This window comes from Hesperophylax consimilis, chromosome 7, assembly GCF_061612785.1.
Source record: "Hesperophylax consimilis isolate HC1 chromosome 7, BYU_Hcon_1.0, whole genome shotgun sequence".
In the NCBI taxonomy this organism is placed as follows: Eukaryota; Metazoa; Arthropoda; class Insecta; order Trichoptera; family Limnephilidae; genus Hesperophylax; species Hesperophylax consimilis.
In genome coordinates, this window is record NC_142842.1 from 33,183,882 (window position 1) to 33,202,751 (window position 18,870).

Genomic DNA, 18,870 nt, shown 5'->3' on the forward strand with positions numbered 1-18,870 from the left:
TTTTTTAATAACATATGGTATTTTGGTCTCCCGCACAAGCCCTAAAGTTTGTTAATTTTGATGAAATTTTGTAATTTTGTGTACATATATGAACCATGTTTTTTTTAAGTTTAAGCCACCGGAATTAATTGTACTTTTCTTACAGAAGGCATAAAATGAGACAATATATATATACATAATTCTTATATACATACAGTAAAAATATATACCACATATATACTATATATATATATAATATGTTTTATACCTGAAAAAAGATAGTTGGACGGTGTAAATTGTATGAGAAAGGTGTTGAAAGAAACTAATGTTATTTGCTATTACTGTTGTTTATTACAAAAGTATAAAAGGTTATAACATGTCATAAAATGTAGTATAAAAACTAAGTACAAAATGTTGCTGATTACTTTCCATACGACATGAGTGGCAGTTTTCTTGTTCTACTGCAAATTTACTGACTTGTTAAGTATTCGTCCTTTCATCTTGGCTTCAAAACCTTAAATCAAAAGTATGTATAGTTTTTACATAGGCCTAGTGAAAATTTTATAAATGTTATTACAGTTCCCAAATGAAATTTCAATTTAATATAGAAGACAGTATGATAAAGACGTTATTTAGAAACATTATAACTACAAAATAGTCGAAAAAACTTACTTAAATTCTAATCCTTTGCAGAGGTTTTGTACTGGCTCTTGGTCTCGAACGTTGGTAGCTCTTTACGGTCTTCCAGTCTGGCACGGATAAAACCATCTCTTTCGATCAGCCCACATACTCGCTTTAAAGCTTCTGTGACTTTCTTGACAATTCGTTCCACCGCTTGAGTGTGAGAAGGAATTCTAAATTCAACCCTTCCACTTTTGCCAGTTTCCGCAATTGACTCCAACTCTTCTAGGCTCATATCAGTAACAAGAAGGGGTTCGGTTACTGAAGTGGATCGCCAGTCAATCATATCTATATAGTCTTCGGCATCAAAATTGATCTGAGGGGGTTTAAATATCCTTACCCCTTTCCTTTCGGTTGCGCGAGCTTTCTGGATTCCCTTATAAGCCAAGGCTCTGATATGTTTTCGTTCATCGAACAGCATAGCTATCAAAACATGCTCTGGGTGAGCCATGAAAGCATTTCTCTGTAACGTTGCATGGGCGACTTTTCTTAGCTCATCTTCCAAGTAATTGCGGAAAAGAATCCTTTTTAAAAAATGAATGGAAGCTTGCGGGATTTGGGGATTGCACTTAATTGAGAACCATGATGGTATGTAGACCTTCATTATGAACTCTGCAAGCTTTCTTAGCTGAGGGGTCGGATCATCGGTGGCTACATACAAACGAAGGACTCGATTTGCCAGAGTAAGCCACCTGGCGTGCGAGATGTTGCCGGGGTTTCGTTTGGCCAACTCTTCAGCAATAGAATTGTCTTCCATATTAAATTGAAATTTCATTTGGGAACTGTAATAACATTTATAAAATTTTCACTAGGCCTATGTAAATACTATACATAACTTTGATTTAAGGTTTTGAAGCCAAGATGAAAGGACGAATACTTAAACAAGTCAGTAAATTTGCAGTAGAACAAGAAAACTGCCACTCATGTCGTATGGAAAGTAATCAGCAACATTTTGTACTTAGTTTTTATACTACATTTTATGACATGTTATAACCTTTTATACTTTTGTAATAAACAACAGTAATAGCAAATAACATTAGTTTCTTTCAACACCTTTCTCATACAATTTACACCGTCCAACTATCTTTTTTCAGGTATAAAACATATTATATATATATAGTATATATGTGGTATATATTTTTACTGTATGTATATAAGAATTATGTATACATATATTGTCTCTTTTTATGCCTTCTGTAAGAAAAGTACAATTAATTCCGGTGGCTTAAACTTAAAAAAAACATGGTTCATATATGTACACAAAATTACAAAATTTCATCAAAATTAACAAACTTTAGGGCTTGTGCGGGAGACCAAAATACCACATTTTATTAAAAAAAACCGTTTCGTACTTATTTTTATGCCCTAATATTACTGTTTTTTAACTTGGAATAAACAAAAAAGTTATGAATTTATTTTTTTAAATTAAAAAAAAAATTGATATTTTTTGAAAAAAATTAAAACTTTAGGCCTTGTGCGGGAGACCTAAACATTTTTTTAAAAATCCAAAAAAAATTGTGGTAAGTTGTGGTACCTAGTAGCAACTTTATTTCAACTTGGAATTTGAAAACAAAAAAAAAGTTAAAAATCGATACACCCTAGTGTACATTTACTCCTTATGACGCGAAGATTGTTGGCGAAACAAGTAGATTGTGTATATAAAAATAAAGTGATGTAAACTAAGTTATTTGTCTTTTTAATAAAATAAATAATGCCATTACAAAGTAATGACCGATTGGAAGAACCTTTTTTAGAAAAAATTAACACAATTTTTATTTTCTGTAACACAATACTTCGTTATAATATGTTTAATTAATGATCGAAACCCATTCAATATAATATGTAGTATTTTTCAACGGTTATCATTTCATATCCATTCTCAATAATTATTATTATTTCAATCTTAATTAACAGCTTATCATAAATATTTTTAATTTTGTCTTGTGTTAATGGAACAAGTCACAATATTGTTGTATTATCAGGTTTCTACCAGAAGTAATTGCGTTTCCAAAGTTGATTTTGAGTTATTTATTAACTTTGGACAAATATTGATTTTTCAACGAAAGTGAAAATATGTTTGTATCAACACAAAAGTTTTACAGGTTTGTAAGAACAACATGATTCTGAACTACGTAAATCATTAAGGTGGCCTCTGTTCAACATAGAACATTCAAATGTCCCTTCTGGTCTACATAGAACACTTAAAAGTAGCCCCTCGTTCAACATTGAATTTTAAAAGGTGACTTCTGTTCAACATAGAAATTCAAATTAGACTTCCGTTCAGCTGAAAACATTCCACAGTGACTTCCGTTCAACATAGGACATTCAAAGGTAAATTCTGTTCAACACAGAACATTAAAAAGTACCTATGTGCAACACAGAAAATTAAAATATAATACAGTTTGGGGCTTTATTTTTTACAGGATACCAGTATAGAAAGCTTTTTCCGACGTTTTATGACAGCGCAATGAAAAATATCACTTAATTTAAATTAGCTTGCGTATTACAGGAGTTTCACAATACATCATGTTATCCATTGTGAATTACACACCCGCTAATGTTTTGAACTAGAACATTTAAATTATGTACATTGTGTCACGCAGGAAACAATAAGAGCTATTTAAATAATAATAGTGAGTGAAGGAAGCTACGTTTTCTAACATTGTCTAATGAATGAAGTAGGAAAGATTGTGCATGAAATTTAACAAAGGATTAGTAATTTTGTTTACATTTAAAATAATACATAATTCAACCGGACACAATTTCAAATTAAGGACATACAAAATTCTGTAATTGAAATATTTTTTAACAAAAAATTTTGTTGTGTTGAAACAAAAGTTTCTCACTATTAAAGTAAGTTCGTCAACTGTTGTGGGATCCAAACTCCTTTGTTAGCAGATTCTTCTTGTTTATTTCTTTATTGGTAGGAATTGAAATTACTTGCGTTTACTACATGGAATGAATTTCTTGAAGGATGTTAGTTTTTTTTCAACGCTTTTAACGAATTTTTATCACTTTTTAGTAGTGTATTGAGTTATCATTATTTTAATGAATTATCCTGACTTTATTTAATTGTGCAATTTTAAGAACCGGATTTAATTCAATATTTAATCTTCCACACTTATTGACTTTTGTACATAAACATAAGCGTACGATAAAGGTTAGTTTTGGTCTTCTTTTACCAAATTGGTAACCTTTTTATATTTCGAAAAACGTACGAGATGAATTATACTATGTTATGAAGTTGGATGAATTTAATAAAAAATTCTCCAGTTTTTTGGATACTAATAGGTCGCAAATTAAAGTATATATTAATAAGTAAAGAATATAACCTGACGGAAAAATATTGTACCTACTAAGAGCTAAGGAAAAATTTCTGTTTAGTTAAAACTTGTGCCTATGACATAGTACGAGAAGTAGGTAGTTAAAAAAGTTCTTAACATAGAGGAATTCTCTTAACGTTTAATTTATAAACTGATATCTTTCATTTTGTGCGTTGGGTAAACTCACACTGATTTTCTTACAATAATTAATATAAATTAATTTAGTTTAGTTGTGTCGCCTGCAAAACATTATTATTATGTACTAAGATAATGATAATAGTTCATTGGATAGAAAACAAATATCGGTTTGTTGCAGTAAAAAAAACGGTCATAAAAAAAATACACAGGAAGAGGTATTTGCTATTTTTAGTGAATTCTCTATTCTGTTTATATCGTCCAACATCCAACCTAGTTGATTAAAAAATAAATTTTAAACTTATTTATGCAGTTATTAAAACTTCGTTATTATTTACATAATTTTTTAAAATTTGTATTTAATTTCATATTGTAGGAATTTGAAACAATATTCGGTTTTTTTGTAAACTTTTCTTGGCCCACTCGGCTAGAATAATCAATCATTTAGAAATTTAGAGTACTTGTTTAGGATTTAACAATTTTTAGTGAACTGCAAATTTTTTTGTTTTTTTTTTTTAAATGTTCAATTATTGTTGCCCGTTGATTAAATGAACCAAATTTATAGTTAATACAAAAAGAGTTTTACATATTTTTCGTAAACAGTTGAATCTGTGGTGAAGTTTTTCAGAGGTTAAACCAATCAATTATCTGTTCAGGCCACGCTTTACAATGCTTATAAATCATTATCTACTTAGAAATACGTTACAGAAATAAACGGAACATAATGTTTTGTACATGATGATCATAATAAATATCAAGATAATTAATTAATTATACAAAGGCATGGGCGAGACCATCAAACCGAGTTTGGACGAATAGAAATGTTCTTTGCGCCATCTTGTCGGGGAGGAAGAAGGTGAGACGAAATGAAGACGTGAACAGTGAACATGACATGAAATGACATGTATTGCACAACCTGCCCCGGCTGCCCGGGAGTGTCCCAGACCACACAGTTCCCACGCGGATCGGGTACAAAACAATTGGCTAATTAGACTCGAACAATAACTTAGGGTAATCACTAATCACATCACCTCCACTGAGAGTATGTACACGTAGCCGGGCCGGCGCGGCGGTCAGGAGAGTGGGTATGAGCACGAGGAGGGCTCGGCGGGTGCAGGCGGGGGCTCCTCGGCTGGTAACACCGCGGCCAGGCGCCACTTGTCCCGCACCTCCTCCACGCGGCCCAGCGCGCGCACCACGTTCAGCCCCGCCAGCTTCAGCACGTCGCGCTCGCTCCAGGCCGGGTCAGCCAGAAGCTCGGCCAACAGGTGCGGGTAGCGCGACACGTCCTCCAGCCCCGTGGGCGTCATATTGATACCGTCGTAACCCGCACCGATACCTACGTGATCCACGCCCGCCACGGCGCGGATGTGGTTAATGTGCCGGATTACGTCTTTGATGGTGGCTGTGTCGTTGCACGTCACCAGCTGTGAGAAGAAGTTCACCATTACCACTCCCCCGTTGCGCGCTACCAGCTTCAGGATGTCGTCCGGCACATTGCGGGTGGAGTTGCACAGCGCCATGGCACCCGAGTGGGAGAACACGACTGGAGCGTGAGACGCGTTGAGCGCGTCGCGAGCAGTGGTGGCCGCCACGTGCGACAGGTCGACCAGCATCCCTAGGCGGTTCATCTCCCGGATGACTGTGCGGCCAAAGGGCGTAAGACCCTTATCCCCTCCGGCGGCTCCGGCCCATGGAGTGTCGCACGTATGAGTCACGGTGAGGTACCGCGCGCCCAACCCGTACAAAGATCTAAGTACCCCCAAGGAGTTGCCTAGCGAATGTCCACCTTCGACACCGATGAGCGAGGCGATGCGCCCCGCTCGATGAGTGTCGAGTAACTCTCGCGAACCCGTCACCAGGCTCAGATGGCGTGGGTTGAGGTCGATGAGCCGTTTGATGACATCGATCTGTTCCAACGTGAGCTGCACGGCATCAGCGTGTTGGGCGCCACACGGCACGTAGGCTGACCAGAATTGGGCTCCCACCAAGCCTGCTCGCAGTCGCGGGATATCCGTGTGAGACCACTGACTCTTGGCCCAGGGTTCGACGCGTGCTAAGTCCGCGCTCAGGTTGAGGCCGCCGATCTTGTTGTGCATGAACTTGCGTACGTTCCAGGCGAGGTCGTTGTGCCCGTCGACGAGCGGTGAGTCCCTGAGCAGGCGGCGCACGGTGTCCAAGCGGGCTTGCGGGGTGTCCCGGCGGCCCGGGCCCCCGAGCGCCAGGGGCAGGCCCAGCCCGGCGCCCAGCGCGAGCAGTAACGCCAGCGCCACCAGCCACAGACGCCAGGGCCGGGCGGGGGGCGCAGGCCCCTTGGCGGGCTCCCCGGACGAGCTGTAGCTGCTGGAGGCCGAGTCCGCCGCCAGGAAGTGGCCCCCGTTGCAGCGCTCCGCTACGTCCGGCAGGTCCCGTCCACCCTGCAACGCAATTATTATTTTCAGAAATATTCCAGAGTCGTTAATTTCAAAAGAAAATTTTAATCAATTTGAGTGCTAACCCGAAAAATCGGACAAATGGTGACAATGATAAAGTTTCTGTGAAAAATATTATCACAGGTTCTCAAACTTATTTCGACTTTGAGATTAAAAAAAATATTCTTGCCCCCCATGTTTTTTAACTTACCTTTTTACGTAACCATCTTTTACAAATCCTAAAAACAGTAATTGCAAATATAGTTTTTAAACATGCATTATTTTATGAATAAGATGGATAGGGTGTGTAACTCATAACCTTTTTCTTAGATCAAATCATGTTTCAATGAGAGGAAATAAAACTCATACTTAATCATATTTGGAAGTATTTTTTAGTAACATTAAAAGAAGGCTTTGAATTTAAAACTTATCTAATGTGAAGGATGAATCAAATGCATTTCGACGATTAGGCTCGAATTCATTTAAAAACAGCCATAAGTCGCCACTTTCAGTAACTTGCAGACGATTTCTCTTTTTAGTAAGCAACATTGCTACAGCACTAAATCCACGTTCACACAAATACGACGATAACCCAGGGTACAGTTGGGAGATTTGTTTCTGCAGCTAAAATTTTGATACATTTTGTTACAAATGTTTTGTTATGAGAAAGTAAAACATACTATTATTTTTTTTATTTCAGCTAGATTTCGTAGGATTTTTATAGATATAATTTGTCTGGTGTCGCCTCTTCAAATTTCCTTAACGCCCCCTTATTGTTTTGAGCCTTCTACTGCCTCCCTAAAGCCTCCAGCGCACACAAGGGGGCGTTGTCGCCCACTTCGAGAAAGACTTACTTTGAAAGATCATCAAACGCTGATTCTGAATATATAAGTTTTACTGTATATAATTTACGTACAGTTTATGAATCTAAGTAAAATATTCTTCCTCCTGCAATATGTATGTAGGACTAATTTTGATATTTTTTGTCATTTTGCTCTACCAAATATGTATACAATATGCAATGCAACCAGCAGTTTCCAATCTTTATGTTTTTTACAGTTTATTATTAAGCTTATTATTAATTATTAACTTAAATGTACAAACAAAATAAAATAAAAAAATAATTAATAACATATGTCTCTAATTTTATTATTTATGTTAAGTAATCGAAAATCAACGCTTTATGTATCAATCAATGTTAATTTTTTATTCATTCTCTCCTCCTTACTAAATTAACACTTAGACGAGACAATGCGAATGGACGACGGTCGACTTTTTCCTAGCTGGCCTAGAAAATCGACCTTTCCGTGGGGCTTATGTTAATTATTTCTGATTAATGTATTACTAAAATCTCAAATGCTTCTAAAGGGATCCCTCGGGAAGTTACTAATTCATCAATTAGAAAAATAAAATCCGGTGCATAGCGCTAATTTTATATTTATTTTTTATTTATTTTATTTATTTATTTATTTATCAAAAGAAAGTACATATTACATATTGGATGCTTTGCCTGTCCAACTAGGAAAGTTTCCCGTTCTAGGACAGACAAATTGACATGTTTAGTTCATATTATTACTGAAATGTACATAATTACATAACAAAAACCAAAAAAAAGTTTCATTTTTCTCTGAAATTAAGTTGTGTAATAAAGAAAATGTATATAATAAATATAAGTACACATACATTGTTTTGTGAGAAGTAGAAAAAATTAATCTGGTAGCATATATTATAATCGGATTTACCGAATTAACCTGGTAACATAAAATATTAAAATTTACAGAGTATGAGGTATGCGTTGTAACTAGAATGTGTAATAAATTATGTGCATGATTGTTTTCACTGAATTAAAACATGAATTCAGAACAAATTATATTATACAGCAATACGAATATATACCGCGCTCATTTCTTGAACTACTGCTAAAATGTAAAAACAATAACTATATATATAGATAGTAGAAACCATTATAAAATTTTCAAAACTTAAATTATTTTGAATGTAAGGTCCTGTTATTATTGATCTAAAATAAAAATAAATTACATCTGTTGAGATCTCTCTAGAAACATTTGAGATTTTAGTAATACGTTCATCAGAAATAATTAAAATGCGAGCGTCGAGTAAACCCCCGTTATTAGAGTCTTATGTCGCCTAAATAAGTATCAATGTGTTAAGAAGAAAATGTAGGGTCGTGTTGGGATGTCAAGTACCTATCTAGTATCTACCTATGCTAAGTAAGTCGAATTTTGTTTTTGTTATCCCGTTAACTTTTGTAAATGGCAAATAAAAGCTGTCATATTTTAACTGAATACCTACCTACCGACGAATTTTACTTCGACTAGTCACTAAAGCAATATTACTGGACCTCTCCCTCTCCCCAAAATTGTTACTACAACATACTACCGTTCTACCTTTATTCCCTACTTCTCAGTATGTTCATAAGACCTAAACAATATAACACATCTAAATAAGCTAATAGCAGTCACGTCATTATCAAATAATTAAGAAAACATTACCATTTAATGCGGAAAAAAACAGATTTCAAAGTACCATACAAAATAGAGAATCTATTGTCACAATTACTTTCTCAATAAATCGGTTCAACCGGTAATAAATCATTTTAGACATCACTAAAACTGAAAACGGGTAAATAGAATCATATAAATAAGTCGTCTCAACGTGACCTGACCACAGGTTTTAAAAAGAACGCCGAAACTGCTGTCACAATAATAAAAAAAACCAAAATGCTTGCATAACTTAATAATAAAATTATTAAATTTGATTGATATTAAATAAAAAAAATTATTATTTCTACGAATTATACACAAAAACAATTATTAAGGCGATTCCATACGTAGTGATGTAAAATCGTATGTTTTTGGTTTGAAAATTTGGTCGCCTAGAAATTTTTCAGATGCTTTAATTAAATACTGCGAGTAGAATACATCTTGGTCTAATCGAGTATTTCTTAGATAAGTCTTTTTATAAGCCAAGAAAAAAATAATGTATAAGGCCTATGAAAACTGCTTTAAAGTTCAAAATCTCCTACTTACGAACCCATTTTCGGTTATAATTTTGTTGTATAATGTGTCAAATTAAGGTATTTATAAAATTATCGAAAAAAATTAAATATTTATGCCTGAACATCCACAAAATAAAATAAAAGGAACTTTTTGCCCATGTTTTTTTCTTGCTTAAATCAAAACAGGCGGATGGTGTTAAGCGGGAATTTAAACCTTATCGCCATACTCGTAAGGGTTGTTATTGATAGCGGCTCAATTTAAAATATTACACGACGTAGAGCATCGCCTTAATCAATTAAAACTTCTTCCTTCAGATTCATAACATTCCCAAAATCGGGGTTATCATAGTCCCACTAGCAGTCCCGACTGCGATATAAAACAAAATTATTTTCAGGATGATACAAGTATACAAAACAAAAATAAAATCAATCGGACCATTTATTCCATTAAAAGTTCTGTATCGCCAAGCGGGAGAAAGGAATGATTAGGTAACTACACGCTTGCTTTTATACGGATAGATTTCACGATTTGATTACATTCTCCATTCACAGGATTTTAGTTGAAATTCCGAGCCACGATTGTCGAATCATGCTCTCGGCGTGATACATTTAGTTTTTCGACTGATTTATTTCGATTCACTCCACACTGGAAATGCAATCCGGAACGAATTTGCATTCGAATAAATGTGTTGTTGTTCGGAGCTTTAGAATTTATTCGATTAATGTTGTGTTGGCGTACCTACTCTGCCAACTAATAATATTGAATTAAATTGTATCGACTTAGGGACTCTGCCCACTATAACGTATCATACCATGACCGTAACCGTATCGACACATATATTTTTTTATGTGAATACCGCACGGGAGACCCAACTGCTCCCAACCGTCTAGAGCCAGTGAAACTATGACATCCGCTATTGGGGGATAGTTGGGAGGGGAAGGAGATGGGGAAGAGAAAGGTGGCAAGTAGTTGGCTATTAAGATCTGGTCACTAAACACGGCTAAAGCCATTTCAAGCAATGTTTCAATTCTGAATGGTGGTCTTACACCATGGCGATACTGAGAGTATCTTCCACTCTGAAACGTGCCGCAATACACTAAACATTATTCTAAATGAATAAATTGTGAAATAACACGAATTCATCTAATGACATTTACTTGCGCACGCCTTTGGTTTGAAACCGCGACCTTTGGCTTGCTAGTCCAGAGTCTTACCCCTCTACCACGGAGGCCATTATTTCTATGAATTAGGGACTCTGCCCTCTACAGCGTATCAAACTATGACATTAACCGTATCGACACATGCAAAAAATATTATTTCTATGAATTAATTTGAAACAACTGCCACTACACCGTTCAGTCACCGACCAACACCGTAGCGTGCCATGACCGAACCGTCAGCTCAGTCAATCCACGGCTATTTATAAGAATATGACCATTACCATGTTTGTTCTAATAATGTCAACATGTATTTATTTTTTCTTTTGAATTTGACGGCTTACATGGTTAAATGGTTACGATCCTCAGCCACGGATCCGGATAAAAATCTGCTGAAGGTAATAGAGAGGGGAAGGAGACGAGGAAGAAGAAGGTGGGTACCTGGATTATCAGATCTGGTGACCAAACACGGCTAAAACCATTTCAAGCAACGTTTCAATTCTGAATAGTTGTCTTTCACCAGGGCAATACTGATAGTATCTTACACTCTGGAACGTGGCGCAGGTATACTTTATATTAGTTTATAATTATAAATTGTGAAATAACACAAATTAATCAAATGTAATTTACTTACTCCCGGCGGGATTTGAACCCGCGACTTTCGGCTTGCTAGTCAAGAACCTTCAACCAAGAACACGGTGGCCGTCCTTACTCTTATATTTCTGTTGAACAGAGTCATTAAATCAAAGGGCTTTTCCATAGTTTATCAATATCTTTGTCCTGTTCCTCACTTTCTTATATTTCATCCTAACAAAACGCTTCCTGTCCAGGGAGTTCCTCGTGAATTGATCGCAGAATTGATAGTTCCGTAAGCTTTATAATGGTCATATAAACTTTCTAGTCAGGCGGCGCGGGCGTGATGGAATGCGGAAACGTGTTCGCAAAATTAATGGAAAATTTTACTCATAAATTATAGGAAAAAATACCCCCAACGCTAACTCCGGGTTATGGGTTATGGCTCTGCGCCTTGCGAGGTTATGAATGGAAATACGGGAACCAATTACAGTGAAGATCGTAGACAAATTCATTTTTAAATTAAATTAATCTAGCAAAGACTAATGAACAATCACGGGATATTGTACATAAGTGTAGGAAATGAGAAGCTGAAAGTAACTACTCATAAAAAAAAATTCCTCGAAGGAAGAATGATTGTTGCCTTTCAAAAGAAGAAATTTACCTCTCGAATGTTAGTAAACTATTTTTTTTATTAACATTAGTTCCAAACAGGAGGCCTTGAGAAAAAAAATCCCCCAGGGCCTATGTCATCTTTGGGGATGCTATGTGGAGGGTTTTTATCATATGATTATTTTGTGGTGGTTCCTGGGGCAGTGCTACCCATACCCGCCTCCCAAATTCTATGTAATGACATTATAATAATCCAAGACACGTCAAATACGGTGACCGGATAAATCGTCACAGTGATAATTCATCACATCTTTAAAAAGTTATATAAAGTCATGGAAAGTGATAAAACAAAAACTTTATTAACTGGGTTAAGTAGGTTAGGTTAGGTTAGGTTTAAATTTTTTTTTCATCGTTTCTAATGACTTTATATCAATTTTTAAAAGTGTGTTGAATTGTCACTGTGTTGAGTTATCATGGAACCGTCAAATACATACTAACCAAACAATAAATGTAACACCGCTTATGAAAACGATAGCCATTCAAAGAATATTAGGCCGCTAAAGTATGTCCTCTGGACCTAGTTCAGTGCATTGGCATATTTTATTCTTTATTATGGTTAGTGAAACCACGCGCTTTTGTCTCGCTTGCTTTTCTTCACTCTGTTAATTTATCAAGCATTTAAACAAAATAAATAAACTTTTCGAAATGAACAGTTTATTCATAAAATATTGTGGTCCCTACTTTATCGCTTGTCTGATATGATAATTTCCAATTAGTAGTTCCAATTTTCAAAGTTCACGCGTTACGTAGAATATAATAACACTATGCAAAAATTATATTTAAAAACGTATTCAAAGAAAGTGACAATTAGTTTATGTTACAAGGGAAAAATAAAGAGGTTTAAAACGAAAAGTTATAATTTTTGTCAGTGTATTTGCGGGTGCAATAAAAGTAGAGGTACTTTTTCTTTAATATTTATATTTCAAATTTACTTATAAACAATGGACTGAGTTGGAGTTAGTGATTTCAAAAGTTTTTATAGAAAAAGATCTTTCAAAAGAAAAAAAACTTTGGTTACTTATATTTGTAAATAATTAGATAAATTATCTTAACGTAAACAATATTGTACTACCGGCTTTAGAATAGGTGAGTATCGGCAAATTAATTACATAAATTGGCGTTTTTATAATATTCACTACGCATTAGCAATAGTTAGTTATTGGCCCGATCACCCTTCATAATCAAACGGTAAGGAGAAACTTTACATTTATTGTTTCGAACTACAACAATAATTATCCACTTCGGTAATTCTCTATCTGCAACTAGGGTGAAACTCCCGGTAACTGACACGGACAGTGGAGCTCCCATAAACATATAAACTATTTTTTTTTAATTTTCGTATAGTTATTATATCAACATGCCTTTCTCAATGGAATTTTTTGATGAGGAATTACACAACCAAAACCTTTCTTACGCAACTTCAGATACTAATATGTGTAAACGCCTGATTGGAAACTCTGCCAATACAAAAATTATGCACCAAAACATAAGATCTATAAATAAAAACTTTGACGAACTCTTAATTCAACTTCACCACATAGATATTGTTTTCGACATAATCATTCTGACCGAGTGCTGGTTGTCAAACACATATACACCTAAAATCATAAAAAATTACACATCACACAATTCAACTACGTTTGATAATCAGAACGATGGGATTGTTGTTTACACAAAAAATAATCAAAACTTCACAGTAACCGAACTAAAAATTCAGGATGCAAGTTGCACACAAATAGAATACAACAATGATACAGTTATCCTCGCTATATACCGCTCGCCATCGACTCGTAACATCACGCCATTTCTAAACAGTCTTAGTTGCACACTTTCAAATCTTTCCAATACCAAAAATATCATAATAATGGGCGATCTAAATATTAACATACTACCGAGCAACCAACACCACCAAAGCCAAGACTATATCAACATGCTAGAATTTCATGGATTAGTGAGTACCGTTAACTCACCAACAAGAACGACAAATGGATCTATATCATGCATTGACCACATTATGGTAAAGTCAAAAAAACCATCTAAAAGTATCGTCTACAAATCAACTATCACGGACCATTATTCAACTATCTTTGCACTACAAACAGCTATCCAAATAAATAAATGTAGCCTGCCTTTAGCATACAATAAATACAATTTTCAAAATATAATAACCAATTTAAAGAACAAATCATGGCAAGAACTCTTCCAAATTAAACAATCGGAGGACGCATGGATATACTTTATTAACTATTTGAAAACCGAATTACACCACCATACCCTGACGATGACCAAAAATATAAGTAACAAATTGAAACCCTTGAAACCATGGATTAACCACTCCATTATAAATTGCATTCACAAAAGAAACACACTACACAAAAAAACCAAAGAAAATCCGTATGACCAACTAACATTCAACTATTATAAAAAATATAGAAACATGTGCTGTAACGTCATCAGAAAAGCAAAAGAAATTTACTACTCAGAAAGAATTAAAGAAAGCAACAATAATCCCAAAAAAATATGGGAAATACTTAGAGAAGCCACAAACTCGCAAACTACAAAAGAGAAACAGAACATAAATAAACTTTCTATTGATGGCCATATTGTTGAAACCACAAAAAATCCTAAGCTCGTTGCTGATCATGTAAACAATTTTTTTATTAATATCGGTCCAAATCTTGCTTCTCAAATTGCCCAGAGCGGAATCACCCAATCTACCGATACAGTGGTTCAAACAAATAACATAAATACAAAATTTCTATTCCAAACTGTGTCACAGGAAGAAATTCACAAAACAATTAATTCTCTAAAAAACACTTCTTCTGCTGGACCAGACGAAATTTCAACGAAAATCCTTAAAACGCTGTCTTCGGAGATTACATTGCCACTAGAATACCTTATTAACCTAAGTATTACACAGGGCTACTTCCCCTCTAACCTAAAACAAAGTATCGTAATTCCCATCTACAAATCTGGAAACAAGTCAGATATCAATAACTATAGACCAATTACTTTACTGAATAGCTTGTCTAAAGTTTTTGAAAACCTTATTAATACACAACTTTTAAAATTTATCGAGAGCCATAAAATACTTTCAAAAAATCAATATGGTTTTCAAAAAAACAAAAATACCTCAGATGCCATTGCCAGGGTGACAGACTTCATTGTAAAAAGCCTTGATAAAGGAAATAAATGTATTTCAATCTTTTTAGACCTCTCTAAGGCTTTTGATACAATATCACACTTTAAACTAATTAAAAAACTTGAAAAAATCGGCATCACGGACAAAGAGCTAAACTTCTTTAAAAGCTACCTGAATGGACGCAAACAACAGGTTAAAATACATAATACCCTCAGTAACCAGCGCTCAACTGACTATGGAATTCCACAAGGAAGCGTATTGGGACCAACTCTGTTCTTACTCTATATAAACAACTTTTGCAACCTTGAAATTGAGGGAAGCATTGTTAGCTTTGCCGACGATACTGTCTTACTGTTTGAAGGCAACAATTGGTCAGCTGTATTTAAAAAAGCTGAAAAAAATATTAACTTAGTTAAAAAATGGTTAGATATAAACACGCTTACCCTTAACACGAAAAAAACAAAATATATCACTTCAAGCATCAATACTGCAGGCCAACCTAATGATGATTACTCCATAAAAATACATAACTGTACGAATTCCAATGTATGCAATGAGTGCCCCTGTATAGAGCGAACTCCACAGATGAAGTACCTCGGCCTCACCATTGACCCACACCTCAAATGGAATATACATACTCAGATCATTGCGAATAAAATTAGGAAAACAATACATTTCTTCAGATCCGTAAGGAACTTCCTTAACTTACAAATTCTAAAAACGATTTATTTTGCATTAACCCAATCTATCATTGAGTATGGTATCATTGCATGGGGAGGGGGTACTTCATCAGCTCTAGATCCTGTTGAAAAGGCGCAGAAAACAATTATGAAAATTATTCTCAAACTTCCTCAAACTGCAAACAGTAACTTAATTTTCAACATAATGAGAGTATTTGATGTTCGACAGATGTATGTAAAAACTATCCTCATGCATCTCTTTAAAAACAAACATGTGCTTTACGAAAAAAAAACTAACTTTAGATTTACACGTAATTCAAACAAAGACATGTTGCAAGTTCCAGCACTTTCTTCCACCTTTGGTCAACGTAGCTTTGGCTACTTTGCCACAAAGATCTTCAACATGCTCCCGGAAAATATTAAAGAGAGTCAAACACGGAAAGAGTTTAAAAAAAATGTCAAAATTTGGATTTATTCAAATGATCGAGCCTACACTGGTGCCCTCACCCAAACGCCTTGTCATTGACAGTTATTGCAGTATGTTCGGTGCTAAAACTTACTATATACGTATTGTGTAAACGCAAACAATAATGAAAAGTAACCAAATGCCTTGTCACAGTGAGTTATTATAGTATGTATTGTGTTTAAATTTATTCTATCTGTATCTTCAATATGTAAACAATAATGTAACCTAAAATAATGGATTGCTGTATGGGAACCCATATTAAACATTTACATATTAGCAAACCATAGACAAAATGGAGAAATAATTAACTAAAAATTCTGCCTCAATACAGGTTCGCCTAGTGAGGCAGGTTATGCACAACCTAAAATATAGTATATTATGCCATTTCTATATAACACTCTTACATTCATATATATTTTTCTTATATTAGAAACTGCCGTATTATTGTAACATTATTCTTCCAACAATTTCATTGTTTCTAACTTACATATAATTATACAACTTACTAATGATATATTATATATATTCTGTTATTTTTTGATGAAATAAATAAATTTAAAAAAAAAATATGTTTTAAGATTTCATGTAAATTTTTTTAAAAATTGAACTTCCACTTCTGGGCCCCCAGAGCCGCTTCTGCATTGTAATATAATGTTTTTTCCTTTATGTATTTCTTTAATCTACTTTTTTCAGTTAATAGCTATTTTCAAAATAAATATTCTATTTATTTTTGAGTTTATTTTATAAATTAAACCACTTTTTAAAGAGATACATTTTTTAAGAAGAAGTTTTTTTTCTCTCTACCATAAGTAATAATTGAAACTGACAAAAGTCAGTCTTAAAAAATACAACCAAAAGCACATTGAACTGAAAATTCTTTTAAAAAACACAATTGATTATATTGTTGATATTTTTACATACAAAACTTTGTTCATCTTCAACTACAATGTTACAACCGCATTTTTCAGTACACTGTACAATGGCTATTATTTAATGTGCGCAGAGTTCGCCTTAATACGATGTAATGTTTTCCTTCAGTGGCAACATGACCCGATGTTGCAAAATCCCTATACCTACAACAGCTAAGCGAATGTAATATTTAAAGTGGCAATATTCTCATTTGTAATTGCTATGGCACATTCTCGCATTCGACGCAATGTCGAAATTACAGTATTCATCCGTTTCCTAGCTATGTGCATAGGAATGTGTAATCTCATACTTTATTCATTTCCCAATCGTATAAAGCTATACACACAATCCCTATGGCCGTAATCTGTATTGAAATATAGTGTTTCATGTTGCGATTTCTTGCAGGAATAAATGTCATCACCTGGCAACACTGATTCAGCCCGAGGGGTAGTTTGGGGAGGCTTTGCTGGGTGGGGGAAGGCAAGTTAGAGGATAGGGGTTGAGGAGGCCAGTGCGTCGATACACATAGAAAATAATAAATAAACGCAATGCCAATAAATGTTCCAGGCATCTGCCCGGATTAAATAGTAGATAATAAAACTCCCTGCGATAATTGGGGTTCTCACCTATATTAGGGTTAGTTTATAGATTTTTTGGGTATCTACTACCTACCCAATACCGAATATAACAAACGCTTGAAGTAGTCCATTTTCAGTCATTCTCTCATTGCTAAAAATCATAGCGCCTGCTATGATTATGATTTATTATTGTGATTTTATATTAAATTTATTCATTTTAAGTTGAAAATAAAATTTTAAAAAATAATTAAGACAATTTTAATTATTTATTTATTTAAAATTAATGTAATCAGTGCCATTTACATAGATGAAAGCTATTGACATAGTAGAATATGGAAAGAAAGGAAAAATCATAAGATAAAACAAGTTAACAAGAAAAAAGAATACACATTAGTACAAAGTTATTAAAATAAATAATGAAGAAACGAAAACCAAAAAAAAACCTTTTATGCAGTGATCTCATTAAAATGTGCATTGTAAAGTTATATTCTAAGGAACTTCTAACGAGAGATGTGTGAATATTTTTAAAATCGTTGGAAATGTTTATTATAAAACCCAACATTTTCGTAGCCCTGCTAGCGATAGAAGTTATATGAGATACAAAACAGACGTCAAGTATTTCGACTACAGAGTTTAAGTCAACATTACACAATTACACATTACACATTACAACATTATGTTAAGACCATGGAAAACGAATTAACGCAAAATCATATGTTTTCGTTTTGAAAATTTGATCGCTTAGAAATACTATAGACGCTTAAATTAAATACTACAAGTAGTACGCATCTTGGCCTTGGAGATAATAATTATTTTTATGAGTCTAGAAAAAAATCAAGCATTAGACCTGTAAAAAATTATTTCAACTTAAAAATCTCCCACTTACATATCTCCTTTCGAATTAAGTTCTTTACAAAATAATGGTAAAAAATATTAATATTATTTTCAGAATTTCGTTAAAAGTATAAAACGTTTATTTTGGAGATGTTTTTTAACGAATTAACACATGCGGCACACAACGAATTTGTAAAGGCGAATTTAAACCTTATGCCATCTACCGAAAGACTTAGCTTGGTATAGGTTAGTATCCACAAAGATTTTACGGCGAACGGACTATTCGCGGGAAAATCCTTTCCCAATAACG

The 18,870-nt window shown here is 34.4% G+C and overlaps 1 protein-coding gene across 1 annotated transcript in view; it reads right to left on the reverse strand.

Moving 5' to 3' along the window:
• Nucleotides 1–4,651: 4,651 nt before the first annotated feature.
• Nucleotides 4,652–18,870, reverse strand: part of LOC149422643 (dipeptidase 1-like) — a 480,722-nt gene continuing 466,503 nt past the window's right edge. Inside the window, exon 3 of the mRNA XM_089633431.1 lies at nucleotides 4,652–6,535. Within this exon, the coding sequence (XP_089489557.1) occupies nucleotides 5,192–6,535 (1,344 nt within the window). The 3' untranslated portion in view covers nucleotides 4,652–5,191. The remainder of the gene's footprint in view (nucleotides 6,536–18,870) is intronic.